General features: G+C 41.3%; 6 protein-coding genes across 6 annotated transcripts; all 6 read left to right on the forward strand.

The window, feature by feature from the left end:
• The first annotated feature begins 264 nt into the window (after positions 1-264).
• On the forward strand, positions 265-4,284 carry LOC142894977 (extracellular calcium-sensing receptor-like). Its single transcript, XM_076035704.1, has 9 exons — positions 265-462; positions 658-952; positions 1,073-1,159; positions 1,348-1,617; positions 2,053-2,259; positions 2,333-2,602; positions 2,821-3,048; positions 3,173-3,296; positions 3,371-4,284. Exons 1-9 carry the CDS (start codon positions 326-328, stop codon positions 4,282-4,284), a joined length of 2,532 nt encoding a protein of 843 aa, XP_075891819.1. The 5' UTR covers positions 265-325.
• A 721-nt stretch (positions 4,285-5,005) lies between these two features.
• Positions 5,006-9,029, forward strand: LOC142894978 (extracellular calcium-sensing receptor-like). The gene is made up of 9 exons (XM_076035705.1): positions 5,006-5,145; positions 5,338-5,632; positions 5,748-5,834; positions 6,016-6,285; positions 6,762-6,968; positions 7,050-7,319; positions 7,534-7,761; positions 7,868-7,991; positions 8,085-9,029. Exons 1-9 carry the CDS (start codon positions 5,009-5,011, stop codon positions 8,996-8,998), a joined length of 2,532 nt encoding a protein of 843 aa, XP_075891820.1. The 5' UTR covers positions 5,006-5,008; the 3' UTR covers positions 8,999-9,029.
• A 712-nt stretch (positions 9,030-9,741) lies between these two features.
• Positions 9,742-13,709, forward strand: LOC142894984 (extracellular calcium-sensing receptor-like). The gene is made up of 9 exons (XM_076035709.1): positions 9,742-9,881; positions 10,072-10,366; positions 10,486-10,572; positions 10,770-11,039; positions 11,455-11,661; positions 11,743-12,012; positions 12,229-12,456; positions 12,556-12,679; positions 12,796-13,709. Exons 1-9 carry the CDS (start codon positions 9,745-9,747, stop codon positions 13,707-13,709), a joined length of 2,532 nt encoding a protein of 843 aa, XP_075891824.1. The 5' UTR covers positions 9,742-9,744.
• A 724-nt stretch (positions 13,710-14,433) lies between these two features.
• LOC142894986 (extracellular calcium-sensing receptor-like) lies at positions 14,434-18,433 on the forward strand. Its single transcript, XM_076035711.1, has 9 exons — positions 14,434-14,573; positions 14,766-15,060; positions 15,176-15,262; positions 15,444-15,713; positions 16,189-16,395; positions 16,477-16,746; positions 16,961-17,188; positions 17,303-17,426; positions 17,520-18,433. Exons 1-9 carry the CDS (start codon positions 14,437-14,439, stop codon positions 18,431-18,433), a joined length of 2,532 nt encoding a protein of 843 aa, XP_075891826.1. The 5' UTR covers positions 14,434-14,436.
• Positions 18,434-19,173: 740 nt separating this feature from the next.
• On the forward strand, positions 19,174-23,011 carry LOC142895031 (extracellular calcium-sensing receptor-like). Its single transcript, XM_076035757.1, has 9 exons — positions 19,174-19,316; positions 19,469-19,763; positions 19,883-19,969; positions 20,151-20,420; positions 20,770-20,976; positions 21,057-21,326; positions 21,541-21,768; positions 21,881-22,004; positions 22,098-23,011. Exons 1-9 carry the CDS (start codon positions 19,180-19,182, stop codon positions 23,009-23,011), a joined length of 2,532 nt encoding a protein of 843 aa, XP_075891872.1. The 5' UTR covers positions 19,174-19,179.
• A 305-nt stretch (positions 23,012-23,316) lies between these two features.
• LOC142895032 (extracellular calcium-sensing receptor-like) lies at positions 23,317-25,508 on the forward strand. The gene is made up of 6 exons (XM_076035758.1): positions 23,317-23,396; positions 23,610-23,904; positions 24,012-24,119; positions 24,152-24,244; positions 24,378-24,501; positions 24,595-25,508. The coding sequence occupies exons 1-6, from the start codon at positions 23,317-23,319 to the stop codon at positions 25,506-25,508; spliced, it is 1,614 nt and encodes a 537-aa protein (XP_075891873.1).
• The last annotated feature ends 718 nt before the right edge of the window (positions 25,509-26,226 follow it).

A 26,226-nucleotide genomic window follows, 5' to 3' on the forward strand; every position in this document is an offset into this window, starting at 1 on the left:
AAATCAATTTAAAAAAAGTGACACATTTTCCCATTATTTAATTGGGTGTTTAATCACTTTCATATAAAAAGGCTGTTTTAATATACATTAAAAGCATAATGACAGTGAGGCCCTGCCCTTTCTTTTACTTTGGATTTTATTGATTGTATCTTGGAAAAGACAATACTGAAAATCCATAAAAGGAGGGTCCACTGCAACACAGGACAGAGATCGAGAGATCATGTGGGCATTCATCAAGATCACATTGCTGTTGCTCCTTTATTACCTGCTGCTGCATTCATGCTCTCACTGTGTTGAGTCCTCCCCACCTTACCCCTCCTGCCAGATGGAGGGACAGTTTCGTCTAAATGGGATGAGCCAGTCTGGAGATGTTGTTCTGGGAGGATTGTTTCAGATACACTTCTTTTCCATCTTTCCCGACTTGTCTTTTACCTCAGAGCCGGAACAGCCCACTTGCCATGGGTGAGTGTGAGTGAGACAAGGATGATTTCAAATACTTGCATTGTGCATTCATGCTGTGTTAAATGCTCATCTAATCGATTGTTTCCTAAAACTTAGTGGTGCAAAATTTTAAATTAATTCATGACATTGTTTCTTTTCAACAGAAACTCTGTGCTTTTTGTTGTTGTTGGTTTTTCCTTTTTGTGTTTATTATAGTTTTGATGTTATAGGGTTAAGACGGGCAAAGACAATGGTGTTTGCTATCGAGGAAATCAACAAAAACAATAAACTGCTACCAAACATTACACTTGGATACAGCCTCTATGATAATTGTCTTAAACTAGTTATTGGATTCCGCGCCGCCTTGTCTTTGATCAGCGGTCCAGAGCAGCAGTTTGTGTTGGAAGACACCTGTGAAGGAAGTCCTCCAGTCATAGGCATTGTGGGTGATTCTTCGTCCACAAATTCTATTGCCATCTCCACTGTTTTAGGTTTGTACAGAATACCAATGGTAAGTTTATGCATTATCTTCTAGAAATGTTTTTTGAAAAATGGTGAAATTGAATCGGCATTAATCGATCATCTTTGGAGGGTGACAATAAAATTGACATGTTGTCTATTTCATCCACAGGTGAGCTACTTTGCCACATGCGCCTGCCTGAGCGAGCGGCAAAAATTTCCATCCTTTTTCAGAACAATTCCAAGTGATGCTTTTCAGGTGAGAAGAATAAAAATGCATGTAAAACAAATGGTGCATGTCAATGGTTCAAAGGGCAGAGAGAAATTAGGTCAATGGAAATGAAAAAGAAAAAAAAATAACTTCGTTTTTCCATTGCCAGTTACACTCATTTTGTGTTTAATATCCGAATTTACAGGGTACTCAATATTTCTCTCTGACTCCTCCAGGTGCGAGCCATGATTCATATTCTCCAACATTTTGGATGGACATGGACAGGATTGTTAATCAGCGGTGATGATTATGGGCGTCATGCTGCTCGGTCCTTTCAAACTGACCTGCCCCAGTCAGGAGGAGGTTGCATCGCCTACCTGGAGGTTTTACCCTGGGCCAGAGATCATGATGAATTGAAGAGGATAGTGGATGTGATGAAGAGATCCACAGCTCGCGTGGTGATTGTGTTTGCACATGAGAGCCACATGATTCAACTCATAGAAGAGGTGAACATTTGCTCTTTATATAATATCTAATAAACTGAGACTTGTGTATTTGAATATACAGGAGTCAAAGGGTTTATAAATGCACTTAAAATTTCAAAATCTCAAATATTCTTATGCAATATTTGCACGAAAACAATTGTTGTATCTGATGTTGTGTGGCTGTATCAGAAAGAAAAAAAAAACAATTGCAAATATTTTATTTATTGAAAGTAAAGAAATAAAATATTGTACTTGCCCAGTATGTATGGCAAGACATATTACAGAATGAAAATACAGTTTTGACCTGGATGGAACAGTACACATGCAGCCAGCTGCATGTGGGTTGTGGGTGACTGGACTAAATGAAGCTGCACTTGAAAATTTTAGAATGATTCTTCATGCAATATATCACACATGCATGGCCCGCAATGTTCTAATATTTACCACTGTACACAGGTGGTGAGGCAAAATGTGACAGGCCTGCAGTGGATGGCTAGTGAAGCTTGGACAGCAGCTCCTGCTCTCCACACCCCTCGTCTAATGCCATACCTGGCTGGAACACTAGGCATCGCCATCCGTCGAGGGGAAATACCAGGACTGAGGGAATTTCTCCTTCAAGTACGTCCTGACCAGCAGCAGAACAGCAGTCATGAAAATGACATGGTGAGACCTAAATGATCAATGTAATCATTTAAAAAATGGGATATCTATAGATGCTGCTTTAATCATATTTCAGGTAAAGCAGTTTTGGGAGCATACATTTAAATGCAGATTTGCAAGGACAAATCACTCAGACCCAGGAAGGCCATTGTGCACTGGACAAGAAGACCTTTTCAGTGTAGTCACTGAGTTTCTGGACATTTCAGACCTCCGGCCAGAGTATAATGTGTACAAAGCAGTGTATGCTCTGGCATATGCCCTTGATGATATGCTGAGGTGTGAACCAGGGAGAGGCCCTTTCAGTGGGAACAGCTGTGGTGACTTGAAAAGCCTGGAGCCATGGCAGGTTTGATATCAGACTCTATGCTACTAAATTGAAATATATTGCATCTCTGTGGTATAGTAACACAAAGATTGGTAAAGCTAATTGTTTTATATATTTATGTGTATGTTTGTGGGGGTAGGTGGCAAAATGGCTAGTTAAAGTGACATTATATGTTGCATTATCATTCTTTATCAAATGAGCCCATATATTTATTAAATGACTTATTTTGCTTTTGACAGCTTGTACATTATTTACAAAAGGTCAACTTCACCACATGGTTTGGTGATGAAGTCTCCTTTGATGAGAATGGGGATGTTTTACCAGTATATGACATCATGAACTGGGCATTGCTGCCTGACGGCAGAGCGAAAGTTCAGAGTGTAGGTGATGTCAAAAGGTCGGCACTAAAAGGTGAAAAACTCATAATTAAGGAAGACAAGATCTTCTGGAACTTTGAATCAAAACAGGTAACACACTGCATGATTCATTATATCCCCCTGGAATTCATCATAAATGTAAATGCAGCTGGTTCAACTGGATGGCAAAGAAGTTAATTGTTTTGTTTGCTTGTTTGAATCATTGCTCAAACAGGCCCCTCGGTCAGTGTGCAGTGAGAGTTGTCCTCCTGGTACCAGAATGGCCAGAAAGAAAGGACAACCTGTGTGCTGCTTCGACTGTGTCGCTTGTTCTGAGGGAAAATTCAGCAATAACACTGGTTGGTTATCAGATTTTTAGATGTTGAAATTAAGGATATAAAACAAGTGTCTCCATCTGTCTCCATCTTCTTAGACTCCATGGAGTGCAGCAGCTGTCCAGAGGACTTCTGGTCCAGCCCACAGCGTGACCACTGTGTCCCCAAGAAAACAGAGTTCCTCTCCTATCAAGAACCTCTGGGGATCTCTTTGACAGCTGCTTCCTTGCTGGGAACATTCATCTCTGCCATTGTTCTGGGCATCTTCATCTGTCACCATAGCACTCCTATAGTTCGAGCCAACAACTCAGAGCTCAGTTTCCTGCTGTTAGCGTCACTCAAGCTTTGTTTCCTGTGTTCCCTGCTTTTCATTGGCCGCCCCAGGCTGTGGACATGTCAGCTGAGACATGCAGCCTTTGGCATCAGCTTTGTCCTCTGTGTCTCATGCATCCTGGTGAAAACCATGGTGGTTCTGGCTGTGTTCAAGGCCTCCAAGCCAGGAGGGGGCGCCAGTCTGAAGTGGTTTGGTGCCATGCAGCAGAGAGGGACAGTTCTGGGTCTTACTTCCATCCAGGCAGCAATCTGCACTGCTTGGCTTGTGTCTTCCTCACCTGCTCCACATAAAAACACACAATACCACAATGACAAGATAGTTTATGAGTGTGTCGTTGGGTCGACTCTGGGTTTTGCAGTTTTACTTGGTTACATTGGCTTACTGGCCGTCATTAGCTTCCTGTTAGCATTCCTGGCGAGGAATCTTCCTGACAACTTTAATGAAGCCAAGCTCATCACATTCAGCATGCTGATCTTCTGTGCTGTATGGGTGGCCTTTGTCCCTGCTTATGTTAATTCCCCAGGTAAATATGCAGATGCAGTGGAGGTATTTGCTATTTTAGCTTCTAGCTTTGGCCTCCTGGTGGCACTGTTTGGCCCAAAATGTTACATCGTCTTGCTAAGACCAGAGAGGAACACAAAGAAAGCAATTATGGGTCGAGTTACCCCCAAATCATGAAAGCTGAGTAAAATATTTCATTTTCTGAATAAAAAATGAAACATGTGGAATGAATGTGCAATAAAAGTGAACTATCTAAATATGTGAATTATTTCTACTTTTCACATGGTCAAATGCTTCTGATCTCACACACAGGCAATAAAAACACAAATCTAGCACAAAACGTAAAACACTAATTCTTCATCTAAATATGTGAGACTCACATTTTTATCTTGAAAATCACAAGTTGGAGGAAACACACAGCCACAAGAATGTGATGGCCTTGAATGTTGACAAATCTTGTTATCAGTCATGAAAATGCCAGTTCTTATCATGACACTAGACCAAATAAGAGCTGATGAATTGAAACAGAGTTGTAAACATCCAAGTTCCAAACACTTCGAATTATCAATTTGTGCTTGTAATAAATGACAACAGTTCAGATGATTTGTTTATTTTTTCCCACAATTTGACTTGGTATATAGAAAAAGGCTATTTTGCTGTACAATCAAAACATTATGAGTCTTAGGCCCTGCCCTTTCTTTAATTTTGGATTTTATTGGTTGTATCTTGGAAAAGACAATACTGAAAATCCATAAAAGGAGGGTCCACTGCAACACAGGAGAGAGATCGAGAGATCATGTGGGCATTCATCAAGATCACATTGCTGTTGCTCCTTTATTACCTACTGCTGCATTCATGCTCTCATTGTGTTGAGTCCTCCCCACCTTACCCCTCCTGCCAGATGGAGGGACGGTTTCGTCTCAATGGGATGAGCCAGTCTGGAGATGTGGTTCTGGGAGGATTGTTTCAGATACACTTCTTTTCCGTCTTTCCCGACTTGTCTTTTACTGCAGAGCCGGAACAGCCCACTTGCTATGGGTGAGTGTGTGAGCGAGACTAGGATGATTTCAAATACTTGCAATGTGATTCCTGCTGTGTTAAACGTTCCTCGTGAGTGGAAAATCTTAGCCATGTGAAAGATGTTCAATTTTTCATTAGACTGGAATATGTCAAATTTAAATTTGACTCATAACATTGCTTACCTTTAATAGAAACACTGTATTTCTGAAGTTTTGATGTTCTAGGGTTCAGGCAGGTCCAGACTATGGTGTTTGCCATTGATGAAATCAACAAAAACTCCAACCTTTTACCAAATATAACTCTTGGATACAAACTCTATGATAACTGTGGCAAACTAGCCATTGGTTTCCGTGCCGCCTTGTCTTTGGTCAGCGGTCCAGAGGAGCAGTTTGTGTTGGAGGACACCTGTGAAGGAAATCCTCCAGTCATAGGAATTGTTGGTGATTCTTCATCAACACGTTCTATTGCCATCTCCACTGTTTTAGGTTTGTACAGAATACCAATGGTAAGTTTTGTCATTGCCATCTGGAAATGTTTCTGAAACATTGTGAAAATGAATAACTATTAGTCATCTTTGGAGAGTGACAATAAAATTGACATGTTGTCTGTTTCATCCGCAGGTGAGTTACTTTGCCACATGTGCCTGCCTGAGCGAGCGGCAAAAATTCCCATCCTTTTTCAGAACAATTCCAAGTGATGCTTTTCAGGTGATGAGAATAAAGGTGCATTTCAAAGATAGCGTGCCAGTAAACGGGACTCAGAGTAAAGAAACATCAGGTCACTAAAAAAAGAAAGACCTCGGTTTACTCATAGGCATTTACACTATGTCTGTGTTTAATTTCCATGTTCAAATAGTTTTAACACTCAATCCTTCTCTGACTCCTCCAGGTGCGAGCCATGATTCAAATCCTCCAACATTTTGGATGGACATGGACAGGTTTGTTAATCAGTGATGATGATTATGGACGTCATGCTGCTCGGTCCTTTCAAGCTGACCTGTCTCAGTCAGGAGAAGGTTGCATCGCCTACCTGGAGGTTTTACCCTGGGGCAGAGATCATGAGGAATTAAAGAGGATAGTGGATGTGATGAGGAGATCCACAGCTCGCGTGGTGATTGTGTTTGCACATCAGACCCACATGATTCAACTCATGGAAGAGGTGAATACAGTATATAATCCAGAAAGACTTTTGTATGGGAATATACAGTAGTCAAAAGATTTGTAGGCATATTTATAATTTCATAAATCTCAGATATTGACATGAAATTGCAAGGAAATACTTTTTTGTATTTCAAATGGTGTGGCTGCACCAGACAAATACAAACAAATGCAAATAATTTATCTGTTGTTTAGAAAATAACAAGATGAGTTACAAAAGAACAAAATTCTTGTACTTTACTTTGATGTGTGGCAAGAGACATTATCTTGCTAAACTGTCCAGTCTCAACCTGGATAGAACAGTACATGTGCAGCTGGGTGCGTCTGGATAGCTTAGTGGACTAAAAGAGGTTGCACTTGGAGATTTCAGAATGATTCCTGATGCAATATATCACACATGCTTTGGCTGTCAAGACACCAAAAGTAAACATTTCAACTGGGAACAATATGTAATCTTCTATTGGCTCCTGTGCAAAGGTGGTGAGGCAGAATGTCACAGGCCTGCAGTGGATGGCTAGTGAAGCTTGGACAGCAGCTGCTGTGCTCCAGACTCCTCAGCTAATGCCATACCTGGCTGGAACACTAGGCATCGCCATCCGTCGAGGGGAAATACCAGGACTGAGGGAATTTCTCCTTCAAGTACGTCCTGACCAACAGCAGAACAGCAGTCATGAAAATGACGTGGTGAGACATGAAACATCGACGTAGTCACATCACCCACAAAATAGTGTGGTATGTAAAAATAATGCTTTGATTATGTTGCAGGTAAAGCAGTTTTGGGAGCATACATTTAAATGCAGATTTGCAAGGACAAATCACTCAGACCCAGGAAGGCCATTGTGCACTAGACAAGAAGACCTTTTCAGCGCAGTCACTGAGTTTCTGGACATTTCAAACCTCCGGCCAGAGTATAATGTGTACAAAGCAGTGTATGCTCTGGCATATGCCCTTGATGAAATGCTGAGGTGTGAACCAGGGAGAGGCCCTTTCAGTGGGAACAGCTGTGGTGACTTGAAAAGCCTGGAGCCATGGCAGGTTTGATATCCAAGACAACTGGATGTTACTCTATTGAAACCTATTGAATCTCTTTGGTATAGTAATAGAAATCTTGGAAAAACTAACACATTGTTTTATATACCCATATGTATGTGTTTGAGAGAGGTAGCAAAGTGGGTAGTTATATGTTGCACAATAAATGTTATGATATTAGCCTATACTTTTAATACATGACTTATTTTGCTTTTGACAGCTTGTGCATTATTTGCAAAAGGTCAACTTCACCACATGGTTTGGTGATGAAGTCTCCTTTGATGAGAATGGGGATGTTTTACCAGTATATGACATCATGAACTGGGCATTGCTGCCTGATGGCACAGCTAAAATTAAGAATGTAGGTGATGTCAAAAGGTCGGCACTTAAAGGTGAAGAACTCACAATTAAGGACAATCAAATCTTCTGGAACTTTGAATCAAAACAGGTAACACACTGAATGATTTATTAGATGCCGATGGAATTCCACACAAAATCGATTACATCCATTTCAATAGAATAAGATTTGCTTGTTTGCATCATTGTTCCCATAGGCTCCTCGGTCAGTGTGCAGTGAGAGTTGTCCTCCTGGTACCAGAATGGCCAGAAAGAAAGGACAACCTGTTTGCTGCTTTGACTGTGTCCCTTGTTCTGAGGGAAAATTCAGCAATAACACTGGTTGGTTTTCAGATTTACATATGATAGTGAAGAACATAATGGGAAAACATGAAGGATATAAGACCTCTTTTAAAACTGTCTCCATCTTCTTAGACTCCATGGAGTGCAGCAGCTGTCCAGAGGACTTCTGGTCCAGCCCACAGCGTGACCACTGTGTCCCCAAGAAAACAGAGTTCCTCTCCTATCAAGAACCTCTGGGGATCTCTTTGACAGCTGCTTCCTTGCTGGGAACATTCATCTCTGCCATTGTTCTGGGCATCTTCATCTGTCACCATAGCACTCCTGTAGTTCGAGCCAACAACTCAGAGCTCAGTTTCCTGCTGTTAGCGTCACTCAAGCTATGTTTCCTGTGTTCACTGCTTTTCATTGGCCGTCCCAGACTGTGGACATGTCAGCTGAGACATGCAGCCTTTGGCATCAGCTTTGTCCTCTGTGTCTCATGCATCCTGGTGAAAACCATGGTGGTTCTGGCTGTGTTCAAGGCCTCCAAGCCAGGAGGGGGCACCAGTCTGAAGTGGTTTGGTGCCATGCAGCAGAGAGGGACAGTTCTGGGTCTTACTTCCATCCAGGCTGCAATCTGCACTGCTTGGCTTGTGTCTTCCTCACCTGCTCCACATAAAAACACACAATACCACGATGACAAGATAGTTTATGAGTGTGTCGTTGGGTCAACTCTGGGTTTTGCAGTTTTACTTGGTTACATTGGCTTGCTAGCTATCATTAGCTTCCTGTTAGCATTCCTGGCGAGGAATCTTCCTGACAACTTTAATGAAGCCAAGCTCATCACATTCAGCATGTTGATCTTCTGTGCTGTATGGGTGGCCTTTGTCCCTGCTTATGTTAATTCCCCAGGTAAATATGCAGATGCAGTGGAGGTATTTGCTATTTTAGCTTCTAGCTTTGGCCTCCTGGTGGCACTGTTTGGCCCAAAATGTTACATTATCTTGCTAAGACCAGAGAGGAACACAAAGAAAGCAATTATGTTCCGAGTTACCCCCAAATCATGAAAGCTGAGTAAAATATTTCATTTTTTGAATAAAAAACAAACATGTGGAATGACTGTGCAATAAAAGTGAACTATCTAAATATGTGAATTATTTCTACTTTTCTCATGGTCAAACGCTTCTGATCTCACACACAGGCAATGAAAACACAAATCTAGCACAAAACGTAAAACAAAAAATTAATTCTTCATCCAAATATTTGAGACTCACATTTTTATCTTAAAAATCACAAGTTGGAGGAAACACACAGCCACAAGAATGTGATGGCCTTGAATGGTGACCAATATTGTTTTTATCAGTGATGAAAATGCCAGTTCTTATCATGACACTAGACCAAATAAAAGCTGATGAACTGAAACAGAGTTGTAAACATCCAAGTTCCAAACACTTCAATTCATAAATATGTGCTTGTAATAAATGATAACAGTTAAGATGATTTGTTGTTCAGTATGCGCTTTTTTTTCCTCCACAATTTGACTTGGTATACAGAAAAAGGCTTTTTTGTTGTACAATAAAAACATTATGAGTCTTAGGCCCTGCCCTTTCTTTTACTTTGGATTTTATTGGTTGTATCTAGGAAAAGACAACACTGAAAATCCATAAAAGGAGGGTCCACTGCAACACAGGAGAGAGATCGAGAGATCATGTGGGCATTCATCAAGATCACATTGCTGTTGCTCCTTTATTACCTGCTGCTGCATTCATGCACTCATTGTGTTGAGTCCTCCCCACCTTATCCCTCCTGCCAGATGGAGGGACAGTTTCGTCTCAATCGGATGAGCCAGTCTGGAGATGTGGTTCTGGGAGGATTGTTTCCAATACACTTCTTTTCCGTATTTCCCGACTTGTCTTTTACCTCAGAACCGGAACAGCCCACTTGCCATGGGTGAGTGTGAGTGAAACATAGAACATTACAAATATTTACAATTTGCATTCATGCTGTGTTAATTTTTCACCGTAAATGGAAAATCTTAGTCATGAGAAAAATGTTCAATTTTGCATTTAACCAAAATTTGGGATTTTTGTATTGATTCATTGAATTGTTCAATTTTAACAGAAACATTGTATTTCTATAGTTTTAATGTTCTAGGGTTCAGGCAGGCCCAAACAATGGTGTTTGCTATTGAGGAAATCAACAAAAATTCCAACCTCCTACCAAACGTAACTCTTGGATACAGCCTCTATGATAACTGCCTCAAACTAGCAATTGGTTTCCGTGCTGCCTTTTCTTTAGTCAACGGTCCAGAGGAGCAGTTTGTGTTGGGGGACACCTGTGAAGGAAATCCTTCAGTGATAGGGATTGTGGGCGATTCTTTGTCGACTAGTTCTATTGCCATCTCCACTGTTTTAGGGTTGTACAGAATACCAATGGTAAGTTTTGGCATTGCCTTCTGGCAATGTTTTTGAAACATTTTGAAAATGAATATCCATTGATGAGGCTTCTTTGGAAAGTGGCAATAAAATTGACATGCTGTCTGTTTCATCCACAGGTGAGTTACTTTGCCACATGTGCCTGCCTGAGCGAGCGACAAAAATTCCCATCCTTTTTCAGAACAATTCCAAGTGATGCTTTTCAGGTGAGATGGATAAAAATGCCTTTAAAAAGAGTTGTGCAGGTCAATGTTACACAGGACAAAGTCACATCAGGTCACTGTAAATCAAGATCAAAGAAAAGAGATGAGTTGGTTTGTACTTTACCAGCTACACTCGTTCTGCCTTTCCTGACTGTGTTTGCAGGGCTATATCACTCAATATTTCTCTCTGACTCATCCAGGTGCGAGCCATGATTCAAATCCTCCAACATTTTGGATGGACATGGACAGGCTTGTTAATCAGTGATGATGATTATGGACGTCATGCTGCTCGGTCCTTTCAAACTGACCTGTCTCAGTCAGGAGGAGGTTGCATCGCCTACCTGGAGGTTTTACCCTGGGCCAGAGATCATGATGAATTAAAGAGGATAGTGGATGTGATGAGGAGATCCACAGCTCGCGTGGTGATTGTGTTTGCACATGAGAGCCAAATGATTTATCTGATGGAAGAGGTAAACATTTGCTCTTGGTACTGTATCTAATCTACTAAGACTGGTGTTTGAAAATATACAATTGCAGAACGTTTTTCAGATGCATTTACGATTTCACAAATCTCAAATATTGTCATGAAATGTTTGCGTGAAAAAAATTTTTGTCATGGAAATGGTGTTGCTGCATCTTGTCGCTTGCCATGGATGTGTGGCATGAGACAACTTGCTGAAATATCCAGTCTTAACCTGGATGGAACAGTGAACAAGCAGGAGGGTGCATGTGGGTTGTGGGTGACTGGACTAAAAGAAGCTGCACTTGGAGATTTAACAATGATTCTTTCTGCAATATATCACACATACGTGGGGCGTCAATACACTAAATGTAAACATCTCAACTGGGAACATTATCTATTGTTCTATTTTCTTCTGTGCACAGGTGGTGAGGCAGAATGTCACAGGCCTACAGTGGATGGCTAGTGAAGCTTGGACAGCAGCTGCTACCCTCCAGACTCCTCAGCTAATGCCATACCTGGCTGGAACACTAGGCATCGCCATCCGTCGAGGGGAAATACCAGGACTGAGGGAATTTCTCCTTCAAGTACGTCCTGACCAGCAGCACAACAGCGGTCATGAAAATGACGTGGTGAGACCTGAATCATCAATGTAGTAACATCACCCACAAACTAGTGTGGTATGTAAAAATAATGTTTTGATTATCTTTCAGGTAAAGCAGTTTTGGGAGCATACGTTTAAATGCAGAATTGCAAGAACAAGAGATTCAGACCCAGGAAGGCCATTGTGCACTGGACAGGAAGACCTTTTCAGCATAGTCACTGAGTTTCTGAACATTTCAAACCTCCGGCCAGAGTATAATGTGTACAAAGCAGTGTATGCTCTGGCATATGCCCTTGATGATATGCTGAGGTGTGAACCAGGGAGAGGCCCTTTCAGTGGGAACAGCTGTGGTGACTTGAAAAGCCTGGAGCCATGGCAGGTTTGATATCCGAATCGACTGTATGCTAATTAAAATCTCTTGGAGAGTATTATAACACAAAGCAGAAAAAATAATATCTATATCTACAGTATCTACATATGTGTGTCATGGTGGGTGGGGTAGCTCAGTAGGTAGTTATAGTGACACCTATTGCATGAATGATTTTCATTCTGTTCACCCATATTTTTTCTCCATTCTTTGTTTTACTTTCGACAGCTTGTGCATTATTTGCAAAAGGTCAACTTCACAACACAGTTTGGTGATGAAGTCTCCTTTGATGAGAATGGGGATGTTTTACCAGTATATGACATCATGAACTGGGCGTTGCTCCCTGATGGAGGAACTAAAGTTCAGAATGTCGGTGATGTAAAAAGTTCAGCACTAAAAGGCGAAGAACTCACAATTAAGGAGGACAAAATCTTCTGGAACTTTGAATCAAAAGGGGTAACATTATATGATTTATAGAATACCTTTTGAATTCATCACAAAAACAAGTCCTTTCAATTAAATAGAATAACTTTGTTTGTTTGTTTGTTCACATAGGCCCCTCGGTCAGTGTGCAGTGAGAGTTGTCCTCCTGGTACCAGAATGGCCAGAAAGAAAGGACAACCTGTGTGCTGCTTTGACTGTGTCCCTTGTTCTGAGGGAAAATTCAGCAATAACACTGGTTGGTTTTTAGATTTACATGTGATAGTGAAGATCATAATGGGGGTGGGGGTTTTCGGTGAGGGGGGGAGGGTGAAGGATGTATGACCTGATTTAAAACTGTCTCCATCTTCTTAGACTACATTGAGTGCAGCAGCTGTCCAGAGGACTTGTGGTCCAGCCCACAGCGTGACCACTGTGTCCCCAAGAAAACAGAGTTCCTCTCCTATCAAGAACCTCTGGGGATCTGTTTGACAGCTGCTTCCTTGCTGGGAACATTCATCTCTGCCATTGTTCTGGGCATCTTCATCTGTCACCATAGCACTCCTATAGTTCGAGCCAACAACTCAGAGCTCAGTTTTCTAATATTGGAATCAATTAAACTCTCCTTCCTGTGTTCCCTGCTTTTCATTGGCCGCCCCAGACTGTGGACATGCCAGCTGAGACATGCAGCCTTTGGCATCAGCTTTGTCCTCTGTGTCTCATGCATCCTGGTGAAAACCATGGTGGTTCTGGCTGTGTTCCAGGCCTCCAAGCCAGGAGGGGGCGCCAGTCTGAAGTGGTTTGGCGCCATGCAGCAGAGAGGGACAGTTCTGGGTCTTACTTCCATCCAGGCAGCAATCTGCACTGCTTGGCTTGTGTCTTCCTCACCTGCTCCTCATAAAAACACACAATACCACAATGACAAGATAGTTTATGAGTGTGTCGTTGGGTCGACTCTGGGTTTTGCAGTGTTACTTGGTTACATTGGCTTACTGGCTATCATTAGCTTCCTGTTAGCATTCCTTGCGAGGAATCTTCCTGACAACTTTAATGAAGCCAAGCTCATCACATTCAGCATGCTGATCTTCTGTGCTGTATGGGTGGCCTTTGTCCCTGCTTATGTTAATTCCCCAGGTAAATATGCAGATGCAGTAGAGGTATTTGCTATTTTAGCTTCCAGCTTTGGCCTCCTGGTGGCACTGTTTGGCCCAAAATGTTACATCGTCTTGCTAAGACCAGAGAGGAACACAAAGAAAGCAATTATGGGTCGAGTTACCCCCAAATCATGAAAGCTGAGTAAAATATTTCATTTTCTGAATAAAAAGTGAAACATGTGGAATGAATGTGCAATAAAAGTGAACTATCTAAATATGTGAATTATTTCTACTTTTCACATGGTCAAATGCTTCTGATCTCACACACAGGCAATGAAAACACAAATCTAGCACAAAACGTAAAACACTAATTCTTCATCTAAATATTTGAGACTCACATTTTTATCTTGAAAATCACAAGTTGGAGGAAACACACAGCCACAAGAATGCGATGGCCTTGAATGTTGACAAATCTTGTTATTATCAGTGATGAAAATGCCAGTTCTTATCATGACACTAGACCAAATAAGAGCTGATGAATTGAAACAGAGTTGTAAACATCCAAGTTCCAAACACTTCGAATTATCAATTTGTGCTTGTAATAAATGACAACAGTTCAGATGATTTGTTTATTTTTTCCAACAATTTGACTTGGTATATAGAAAAAGGCTATTTTGCTGTACAATCAAAACATTATGAGTCTTAGGCCCTGCCCTTTCTTTAATTTTGGATTTTATTGGTTGTATCTTGGAAAAGACAATACTGAAAATCCATAAAAGGAGGGTCCACTGCAACACAGGACAGAGATTGAGAGATCATGTGGGCATTCATCAAGATCACACTGCTGTTGCTCCTTTATTACCTGCTGCTGCATTCATGCACTCACTGTGTTGAGTCCTCCCCACCTTACCCCTCCTGCCAGATGGAGGGACGGTTTCGTCTAAATGGGATGAGCCAGTCTGGAGATGTGGTTCTGGGAGGATTGTTTCAGATACACTTCTTTTCCGTCTTTCCCGACTTGTCTTTTACTGCAGAGCCGGAACAGCCCACTTGCTATGGGTGAGTGTATGAGTGAGAATAGGATGATTTCAAATACTTGCAATGTGATTCCTGCTGTGTTAAACGTTACTCGTAAGTGGAAAATCTTAGCCATGTGAAAGATGCTCAATTTTTCATTAGACTGGAATATGTCAAATTTAAATTTGACTCATAACATTGCTTACCTTTAATAGAAACACTGTATTTCTGAAGTTTTGATGTTCTAGGGTTCAGGCAGGTCCAGACTATGGTGTTTGCCATTGATGAAATCAACAAAAATTCCAACCTTTTACCAAATATAACTCTTGGATACAAACTCTATGATAACTGTGCCAAACTAGCCATTGGTTTCCGTGCCGCCTTCTCTTTGGTCAGCGGTCCAGAGGAGCAGTTTGTGTTGGAGGACACCTGTGAAGGAAATCCTCCAGTCATAGGAATTGTTGGTGATTCTTCATCAACACGTTCTATTGCCATCTCTACTGTTTTAGGTTTGTACAGAATACCAATGGTAAGTTTTGTCATTGCCATCTGGAAATGTTTCTGAAACATTGTGAAAATGAATAACTATTAGTCATCTTTGGAGAGTGACAATAAAATTGACATGTTGTCTGTTTCATCCACAGGTGAGTTACTTTGCCACATGTGCCTGCCTGAGCGAGCGGCAAAAATTCCCATCCTTTTTCAGAACAATTCCAAGTGATGCTTTTCAGGTGATGAGAGTAAAGGTGCATTTCAAAGATAGCGTGCCAGTAAATGGGACTCAGAGTAAAGAAACATCAGGTCACTAAAAAAAGAAAGACCTCGGTTTACTCATAGGCATTTACACTATGTCTGTGTTTAATTTCCATGTTCAAATAGTTTTAACACTCAATCCTTCTCTGACTCCTCCAGGTGCGAGCCATGATTCAAATCCTCCAACATTTTGGATGGACATGGACAGGTTTGTTAATCAGTGATGATGATTATGGACGTCATGCTGCTCGGTCCTTTCAAGCTGACCTGTCTCAGTCAGGAGAAGGTTGCATCGCCTACCTGGAGGTTTTACCCTGGGGAAGAGATCATGAGGAATTAAAGAGGATAGTGGATGTGATGAGGAGATCCACAGCTCGCGTGGTGATTGTGTTTGCACATCAGACCCACATGATTCAACTGATGGAAGAGGTGAATACAGTATATAATCCAGAAAGACTTTTGCATGGGAATATACAGTCGTCAAAAGATTTGTAGGCATATTTATAATTTCATAAATCTCAGATATTGACATGAAATTGCAAGGAAATACTTTTTTGTCTTTCAAATGGTGTGGCTGCACCAGACAAATACAAACAAATGCAAATAATTTATTTGTTGTTTAGCAATAACAAGATGAGTTACAACAGAAAAAAATTCTTGTACTTTATCTGGATGTGTGGCAAGAGACATTATCTTGCTGAACTGTCCAGTCTCAACCTGGATAGAACAGTACACGTGCAGCTGGGTGCGTCTGGATAGCTTAGTGGACTAAAAGAGGTTGCACTTGGAGATTTAACAATGATTCTTTCTGCAATATATCACACATACGTGGGGCGTCAATACACTAAATGTAAACATCTCAACTGGGAACATTATCTATTGTTCTATTTGCTCTTGTGCCCAGGTGGTGAGGCAGAATGTCACAGGCCTACAGTGGATGGCTAGTGAAGCTTGGACAGCAGCTGCTGTGCTCCAGACTCCTCAGCTAATGCCATACCTGGCTGGAACACTAGGCATCGCCATCCGTCGAGGGGAAATACCAGGACTGAGGGAATTTCTCCTTCAAGTACGTCCTGACCAACAGCAGAACAGCAGTCATGAAAATGACGTGGTGAGACATGAAACATCGACGTAGTCACATCACCCACAAAATAGTGTGGTATGTAAAAATAATGCTTTGATTATGTTTCAGGTAAAACAGTTTTGGGAGCATACATTTAAATGCAGATTTGCAAGGAAAAATCACTCAGACCCAGGAAGGCCATTGTGCACTGGACAAGAAGACCTTTTCAGCGCAGTCACTGAGTTTCTGGACATTTCAAACCTCCGGCCAGAGTATAATGTGTACAAAGCAGTGTATGCTCTGGCATATGCCCTTGATGATATGCTGAGGTGTGAACCAGGGAGAGGCCCTTTCAGTGGGAACAGCTGTGGTGACTTGAAAAGCCTGGAGCCATGGCAGGTTTGATATCCGAGACAACTGTATGTTACTCTATTGAAACCTATTGAGTCTCTTTGGTTTAGTAATAGAAATCTTGGAAAAACTAACACATTGTTTTATATACCCATATGTATGTGTTTGAGAGAGGTAGCAAAATGGGTAGTTATATGTTTCACAATAAATGTTATGATATTAGCCTACACTTTTAATACATGACTTATTTTGCTTTTGACAGCTTGTGCATTATTTGCAAAAGGTCAACTTCACCACATGGTTTGGTGATGTAGTCTCCTTTGATGAGAATGGGGATGTTTTACCAGTATATGACATCATGAACTGGGTGTTGCTGCCTGATGGCACAGCTAAAGTTCAGAATGTAGGTGATGTCAAAAGATCGGCACTAAAAGGAGAAGAACTCACAATTAAGGACAATCAAATCTTCTGGAACTTTGAATCAAAAGAGGTAACACACTGAATGATTTATTAGATGCCTAAGTAATTCCACACAAAAACGATTACATCCATTTCAATAGAATAAGATTTGCTTGTTTGCTTGTTTGAATCATTGTTCCCATAGGCTCCTCGGTCAGTGTGCAGTGAGAGTTGTCCTCCTGGTACCAGAATGGCCAGAAAGAAAGGACAACCTGTGTGCTGCTTTGACTGTGCCCCTTGTTCTGAGGGAAAATTCAGCAATAACACTGGTTGGTTTTCAGTTTTAGATATGATAGTGAAGAACATAATGGGAAAACATGAAGGATATAAGACCTCTTTTAAAACTGTCTCCATCATCTTAGACTCCATGGAGTGCAGCAGTTGTCCAGAGGACTTCTGGTCCAGCCCACAGCGTGACCACTGTGTCCCCAAGAAAACAGAGTTCCTCTCCTATCAAGAACCTCTGGGGATCTGTTTGACAGCTGCTTCCTTGCTGGGAACATTCATCTCTGCCATTGTTCTGGGCATCTTCATCTGTCACCATAGCACTCCTGTAGTTCGAGCCAACAACTCAGAGCTCAGTTTCCTGCTGTTAGCGTCACTCAAACTATGTTTCCTGTGTTCCCTGCTTTTCATTGGCCGTCCCAGACTGTGGACATGCCAGCTGAGACATGCAGCCTTTGGCATCAGCTTTGTCCTCTGTGTCTCATGCATCCTGGTGAAAACCATGGTGGTTCTGGCTGTGTTCAAGGCCTCCAAGCCAGGAGGGGGCGCCAGTCTGAAGTGGTTTGGTGCCATGCAGCAGAGAGGGACAGTTCTGGGTCTTACTTCCATCCAGGCAGCAATCTGCACTGCTTGGCTTGTGTCTTCCTCACCTGCTCCTCATAAAAACACACAATACCACAATGACAAGATAGTTTATGAGTGTGTCGTTGGGTCGACTCTGGGTTTTGCAGTGTTACTTGGTTACATTGGCTTACTGGCTATCATTAGCTTCCTGTTAGCATTCCTGGCGAGGAATCTTCCTGACAACTTTAATGAGGCCAAGCTCATCACATTCAGCATGTTGATCTTCTGTGCTGTATGGGTGGCTTTTGTCCCTGCTTATGTTAATTCCCCAGGTAAATATGCAGATGCAGTAGAGGTATTTGCTATTTTAGCTTCTAGTTTTGGCCTCCTGGTGGCACTGTTTGGCCCAAAATGTTACATTATTCTGCTGAGACCAGAGAGGAACACAAAGAAAGCAATTATGTTCCGAGTTACCCCCAAATCATGAAAGCTGAGTAAAATATTTCATTTTCTGAATAAAAAACAAACATGTGGAATGACTGTGCAATAAAAGTGAACTATCTAAATATGTGAATTATTTCTACTTTTCTCATGGTCAAATGCTTCTGATCTCACATACAGGCAATGAAAACACAAATCTAGCACAAAACGTAAAACAAAAAATTAATTCTTCATCCAAATATTTGAGACTCACATTTTTATCTTGAAAATTACAAGTTGGAGGAAACACACAGCCACAAGAATGTGATGGCCTTGAATGGTGACCAATATTGTTTTTATCAGTGATGAAAATGCCAGTTCTTATCATGACACTAGACCAAATAAAAGCTGATGAACTGAAACAGAGTTGTAAACATCCAAGTTCCAAACACTTCAATTCGTAAATATGTGCTTGTAATAAATGACAACAGTTAAGATGATTTGTTGTTCAGTATGCGCTTTTTTTTCCTCAACAATTTGACTTGGTATACAGAAAAAGTCTTTTTTGTTGTACAATAAAAACATAATGAGTCTTAGGCCCTGCCCTTTCTTTAATTTTGGATTTTATTGGTTGTATCTTGGAAAAGACAATACTGAAAATCCATAAAAGGAGGGTCCACTGCAACACAGGAGAGAGATTGAGAGATCATGTGGGCATTCATCAAGATCACATTGCTGTTGCTCCTTTATTACCTGCTGCTGCATTCATGCACTCATTGTGTTGAGTCCTCCCCACCTTACCCCTCCTGCCAGATGGAGGGACAGTTTCGTCTCAATGGGATGAGCCAGTCTGGAGATGTGGTTCTGGGAGGATTGTTTCCGATACACTTCTTTTCCGTCTTTCCCGACATGTCTTTCACCTCAGAACCGGAACAGCCCACTTGCCATGGGTGAGTGTGTGAGCGAGACTAGGATGATTTCAAATACTTGTAATGTGATACCTGCTGTGTTAAATGTCCTTTTTTCATTAGACTGAAATATGTCAAATTTAAATTGACTCATCACATTGATCAACTTTGAAAGAAACACTTTATTTCTGTAGTTTTCATGTTCTAGGGTTCAGGCAGGTCCAGACTATGGTGTTTGCCATTGATGAAATCAACAAAAATTCCAACCTGCTACCAAACATAACACTTGGATACAAACTCTATGATAACTGTGGCAAACTAGCAATTGCATTCCGTGCCGCCTTGTCTTTGGTCAGCGGTAAAGAGGAGCAGTTTGTGTTGGAGGACACCTGTGAAGGAAATCCTCCAGTCATAGGGATTGTGGGTGATTCTTCATCGACACGTTCTATTGCCATCTCCACTGTTTTAGGTTTGTACAGAATACCAATGGTAAGTTTCAGCATTAACTTCTAAAAATACTCCTGAAACATTTTAAAAGCGAATATCCATTAATTAGTTATTTATGGAAGTTAACAATAAAATTGACATGTTGTCTGTTTCACCCACAGGTGAGTTACTTTGCCACATGCGCCTGCCTGAGTGACCGGCAAAAATTCCCATCCTTTTTCAGAACAATTCCAAGTGATGCTTTTCAGGTGAGAAGAATAAAGATGCATTTCAAAGACAGCGTGCCAGTAAATGGGACTCAGAGTAAAGAAACATCACGTCACTGAGAAAAGAAAGACCTTTTGTTACTCATAGGCATTTACACGATGTCTGTGTTTAATTTCCATGTTCAAAGAGTTTTAACACTCAATCCTTCTCTGACTCCTCCAGGTGCGAGCCATGATTCAAATCCTCCAACATTTTGGATGGACATGGACAGGCTTTTTAATCAGTGACAATGATTATGGACATCATGCTGCTCGGTCCTTTCAAGCTGACCTGTCTCATTCAGGAGAAGGTTGCATCGCCTACCTGGAGGTTTTACCCAGAGGCAGAGATCATGAGGAATTAAAGAGGATAGTGGATGTGATGAGGAGATCCACAGCTCGCGTGGTGATTGTGTTTGCACATGAGACCCACATGATTCAACTCATGGAAGAGGTGAATACAGTATATAATCCAGAAAGACTTTTGTATGGGAATATACAGTAGTCAAAAGATTTGTAGGCATACTTCAAATTTCATAAATCTCAGATATTGACATGAGATTGCAAGGAAATACTTTTTTGTCTTTCAAATGGTGTGGCTGCACCAGACAAATACAAACAAATGCAAATAATTTATTTGTTGTTTAGCAATAACAAGATGAGTTACAACAGAAAAAAATTCTTGTACTTTATCTGGATGTGTGGCAAGAGACATTATCTTGCTAAACTGTCCAGTCTCAACCAAATGTAAATATTTAAATTGGGAAAATACATAATGTTCTATTATTTGTTTCTGTGCACAGGTGGTCAGGCAAAATGTCACAGGCCTGCAGTGGATGGCTAGTGAAGCTTGGACAGCAGCTGCTGTGCTCCAGACTCCTCAGCTAATGCCATACCTGGCTGGAACACTAGGCATCGCCATCCGTCGAGGGGAAATACCAGGACTGAGGGAATTTCTCCTTCAAGTACGTCCTGACCAACAGCAGAACAGCAGTCATGGAAATAAAATGGTGAGAGCTGAAACATCGACGTAGTCACACCACCGACAAAATATTTTGGTATGTAAAAATAATAATTGATTATGTTTCAGGTAAAGCAGTTTTGGGAGCATACATTTAAATGCAGATTTGCAAGGACAAATCACTCAGACCCAGGAAGGCCATTGTGCACTGGACAAGAAGACCTTTTCAGCGCAGTCACTGAGTTTCTGGACATTTCAAACCTCCGGCCAGAGTATAATGTGTACAAAGCAGTGTATGCTCTGGCATATGCCCTTGATGATATGCTGAGGTGTGAACCAGGGAGAGGCCCTTTCAGTGGGAACAGCTGTGGTGACTTGAAAAGCCTGGAGCCATGGCAGGTTTGATATCCGAGACAACTGTATGTTACTCTATTGAAACCTATTGATTCTCTTTGGTATAGTAACAGAAATCTTGGAAAAACTAACACATTGTTTTGTATACCTATATGTATGTGTTTGAGAGAGGTAGCAAAATGGGTAGTTATATGTTGCACAATAAATGTTATGATATTAGCCTATACTTTTAATACATGACTTATTTTGCTTTCAACAGCTTGTGCATTATTTGCAAAAGGTCAACTTCACCACATGGTTTGGTGATGAAGTCTCCTTTGATGAGAATGGGGATGTTTTACCAGTATATGACATCATGAACTGGGCGCTGCTGCCTGATGGCACAGCTAAAGTTCAGAATGTAGGTGATGTCAAAAGATTGGCACTAAAAGGAGAAGAACTCACAATTAAGGATGACCTTATCTTTTGGAACTTTGAATCAAAAGGGGTAACACACTGCAAAGATTATTCGATGCCTGAGGAATTGCTCACAATTACATTCCATTTCAATAGAATAAGACTGTTTGTTTGTTTGTTTGTTTGAATCATTGTTCACATAGGCCCCTCGGTCAGTGTGCAGTGAGAGTTGTCCTCCTGGTACCAGAATGGCCAGAAAGAAAGGACAACCTGTTTGCTGCTTTGACTGTGTCCCTTGTTCTGAGGGAAAATTCAGCAATGACACTGGTTGGTTTTCAGATTGACATGTGATAGTGAAGAACATAATGGGAAAACAAGAAGGATATAAGACCTCTTTTAAAACTGTCTCCATCATCTTAGACTCCATGGAGTGCAGCAGCTGTCCAGAGGACTTCTGGTCCAGCCCACAGCGTGACCTCTGTGTCCCCAAGAAAACAGAGTTCCTCTCCTATCAAGAACCTCTGGGGATCTGTTTGACAGCTGCTTCCTTGCTGGGAACATTCATTTCTGCCATTGTTCTGGGCATCTTCATCTGTCACCATAGCACTCCTATAGTTCGAGCCAACAACTCAGAGCTCAGTTTCCTGCTGTTAGCGTCACTCAAGCTATGTTTCCTGTGTTCTCTGCTTTTCATTGGCCGTCCCAGACTGTGGACATGCCAGCTGAGACATGCAGCCTTTGGCATCAGCTTTGTCCTCTGTGTCTCATGCATCCTGGTGAAAACCATGGTGGTTCTGGCTGTGTTCAAGGCCTCCAAGCCAGGAGGGGGCGCCAGTCTGAAGTGGTTTGGCGTGATGCAGCAGAGAGGGACAGTTCTGGGTCTTACTTCCGTCCAGGCTGCAATCTGCACTGCTTGGCTTGTGTCTTCCTCACCTGCTCCACATAAAAACACACAATACCACAATGACAAGATAGTTTATGAGTGTGTCGTTGGGTCAACTGTTGGTTTTGCCGCTTTACTTGGTTACATTGGCTTGCTAGCTATCATTAGCTTCCTGTTAGCATTCCTGGCGAGGAATCTTCCTGACAACTTTAATGAAGCCAAGCTCATCACATTCAGCATGCTGATCTTCTGTGCTGTATGGGTGGCCTTTGTCCCTGCTTATGTTAATTCTCCAGGTAAATATGCAGATGCAGTAGAGGTATTTGCTATTTTAGCATCCAGCTTTGGCCTCCTGGTGGCACTGTTTGGCCCAAAATGTTACATTATTCTGCTGAGACCAGAGAGGAACACAAAAAAAGCAATCATGAGTCGAGTTACGCCCAAAACATGAAAGCCGGGAAATATTTCACTTTCTAACTCAAATGCAAATATATGCAATAAAGTTGTAGCAAAAATTAATTGTTGATATGTGTGAATTATTTCTACTTTTCTCATGGTCAAATGCTTCTGATCACACAGGTGATAAAAAAGCAAATCTAGTACAAGAAGTGAAACAAAAATAAAATTCTTCATCCAAATATCTGAGACTTGCACTTTAAATCTTGAAGATAACAAGGTGGAATGACAAACTCTGTTCCAGGGCTGGTATATTGCTTGGCTCAGTCCCTCATAAGCACACACCGACACAACAGGGAGATGACCTTTTATTTACACTTCTTTTCCGTCTTTCCCGACTTGTCTTTTACCTCAGAGCTGAAACAGCCCACTAGCCATGGGTGAGTGTGAGTGATCCAGTGTGAGTGTGAGTGATCCAACACAGCATATTACAAATATTTGCAATGTGCATTCAAGCTTTGTTCATTTTTCGCCGTAAATGGAAAATCTTAGTCATGTGAAAAATGTTCAATTTTGCATTTAACCAAAATTTTTGATTTTTGAATGGATTCATTGAATTGTTCAATTTTAACAAACATACTATATTTCTGTAGTTTTGATGTTCTAGGGTTCAAGCGGGCCAAGACTATGGTGTTTGCTATTGAGGAAATCAACAAAAATTTCAACCTTCTACCAAACGTAACTCTTGGATACAGGCTCTATGATAACTGTGCCAAACTCGCAATTGCATTCCGTGCCGCCTTGTCTTTAGTCAGCGGTCCAGAGGAGCAGTTTGTGTTGGGGGACACCTGTGAAGGAAATCCTCCAGTCATAGGGATTGTTGGTGATTCTTCGTCGACACGTTCTATTGCCATCTCCACTGTTTTAGGGTTGTACAGAATACCAATGGTAAGTTTCAGCATTGCCTTCTTGAAACATTTTGAAAATGAATATTATGAATTAGTCATCTTTGGAGGGTAACAATAAAATTGACATGTTGTCGATTTCATCCACAGGTGAGTTATTTTGCTACATGCGCCTGCCTGAGCGAGCGGCAAAAATTCCCATCCTTTTTCAGAACAATTCCAAGTGATGCTTTTCAGGTGAGGAGAATAAGAATACTATTAAAATAAACTGTACATGTGAAGCTAAAGTTCAGAATGTAGGTGATGTCAAAAGATCGGCACTAAAAGGAGAAGAACTCACAATTAAGGACAATCAAATCTTCTGGAACTTTGAATCAAAACAGGTAACACACTGAATGATTTATTAGATGCCTGTTGATTTCATCACAAAAATAATTACATCCATTTCAATAGAATAAGACTGTTTGGTTGTTTGTTTGGTTGTTTGTTTGTTTGTTTGAATCATTGTTCACATAGGCCCCTCGGTCAGTGTGCAGTGACAGTTGTCCTCCTGGTACCAGAATGGCCAGAAAGAAAGGACAACCTGTGTGCTGCTTTGACTGTGTCCCTTGTTCTGAGGGAAAATTCAGCAATAACACTGGTTGGTTTTCAGATTTACATGTGATAGTGAAGAACATAATGGGAAAACAAGAAGGATATAAGACCTCTTTTAAAACTGTCTCCATCATCTTAGACTCCATGGAGTGCAGCAGTTGTCCAGTGGACTTCTGGTCCAGCCCACAGCGTGACCACTGTGTCCCCAAGAAAACAGAGTTCCTCTCCTATCAAGAACCTCTGGGGATCTGTTTGACAGCTGCTTCCTTGCTGGGAACATTCATCTCTGCCATTGTTCTGGGCATCTTCATCTGTCACCATAGCACTCCTATAGTTCGAGCCAACAACTCAGAGCTCAGTTTTCTAATATTGGTATCAATTAAACTCTCCTTCCTGTGTTCCCTGCTTTTCATTGGCCGCCCCAGACTGTGGACATGCCAGCTGAGACATGCAGCCTTTGGCATCAGCTTTGTCCTCTGTGTCTCATGCATCCTGGTGAAAACCATGGTGGTTCTGGCTGTGTTCCAGGCCTCCAAGCCAGGAGGGGGCGCCAGTCTGAAGTGGTTTGGCACCATGCAAAAGAGAGGGACAGTTCTGGGTCCTACTTCCATCCAGGCAGCAATCTGCACTGCTTGGCTTGTGTCTTCCTCACCTGCTCCACATAAAAACACACAATACCACAATGACAAGATAGTTTATGAGTGTGTCGTTGGGTCGACTCTGGGTTTTGCAGTGTTACTTGGTTACATTGGCTTACTGGCTATCATTAGCTTCCTGTTAGCATTTCTGGCGAGGAATCTTCCTGACAACTTTAATGAAGCCAAGCTCATCACATTCAGCATGTTGATCTTCTGTGCTGTATGGGTGGCCTTTGTCCCTGCTTATGTTAATTCGCCAGGTAAATATGCAGATGCAGTGGAGGTATTTGCTATTTTAGCTTCTAGCTTTGGCCTCCTGGTGGCACTTTTTGGCCCAAAATGTTACATTATTTTGCTGAGACCAGAGAGGAACACAAAGAAAGCAATCATGAGTCGAGTTTCGCCCAAAACATGAAAGCTGGGAAAATATTTCACTTTCTAACTCAAATGCAAACATATGCAATAAATGTGTAGTAAAAATGACTTGTTTATATCATGTGAATTATTTCTATTTTTCTCATGGTCAAATGCTTCTGATCTCACACACAGGCAATAAAAACACAAATCTAGCACAGGAAGTGATCCAAAAAACAAATTCTTCTTCCAAATATCTGAGACTCACATTTTTATCTTAAAAATCACAAGTTGGAGGAAACACACACGGCCACAAGAGTGTGATGGCCTTGAATGGTGACCAATCTTGTTTTTAACAGTGATGAAAATGCCAGTTCTTATCATGACACTAGACAAAATAAAAGCTGATGAATTGAAACAGAGTTGTAATTGTAAACATCCAAGTTCCAAACTGTTTGATTTATCAATTTGTGCTTGTAAAATAAATGACAACAGTTCAGATGATTTATTGTTCAGTACACTTTTTCTCCACAATTAGACTTGGTATATAGAAAAAGTCTTTTTTGTTGTACAATAAAAACATAATGTGTCTTAGGCCCTGCCCTTTCTTTTACTTTGCATTTTATTGATTGTATCTTGGAAAAGACAATACTGAAAATCCATAAAAGGAGGGTCCACTGCAACACAGGAGAGAGATCGAGAGATCATGTGGGCATTCATCAAGATCACATTGCTGTTGCTCCTTTATTACCTGCTGCTGCATTCATGCACTCACTGTG

This window comes from Nelusetta ayraudi, unplaced genomic scaffold (genome assembly GCF_046127955.1).
Source record: "Nelusetta ayraudi isolate G7.1 ecotype Tasmania unplaced genomic scaffold, CSIRO-AGI_Nayr_v1 ptg000048l, whole genome shotgun sequence".
NCBI classification, from domain to species: domain Eukaryota; kingdom Metazoa; phylum Chordata; class Actinopteri; order Tetraodontiformes; family Monacanthidae; genus Nelusetta; species Nelusetta ayraudi.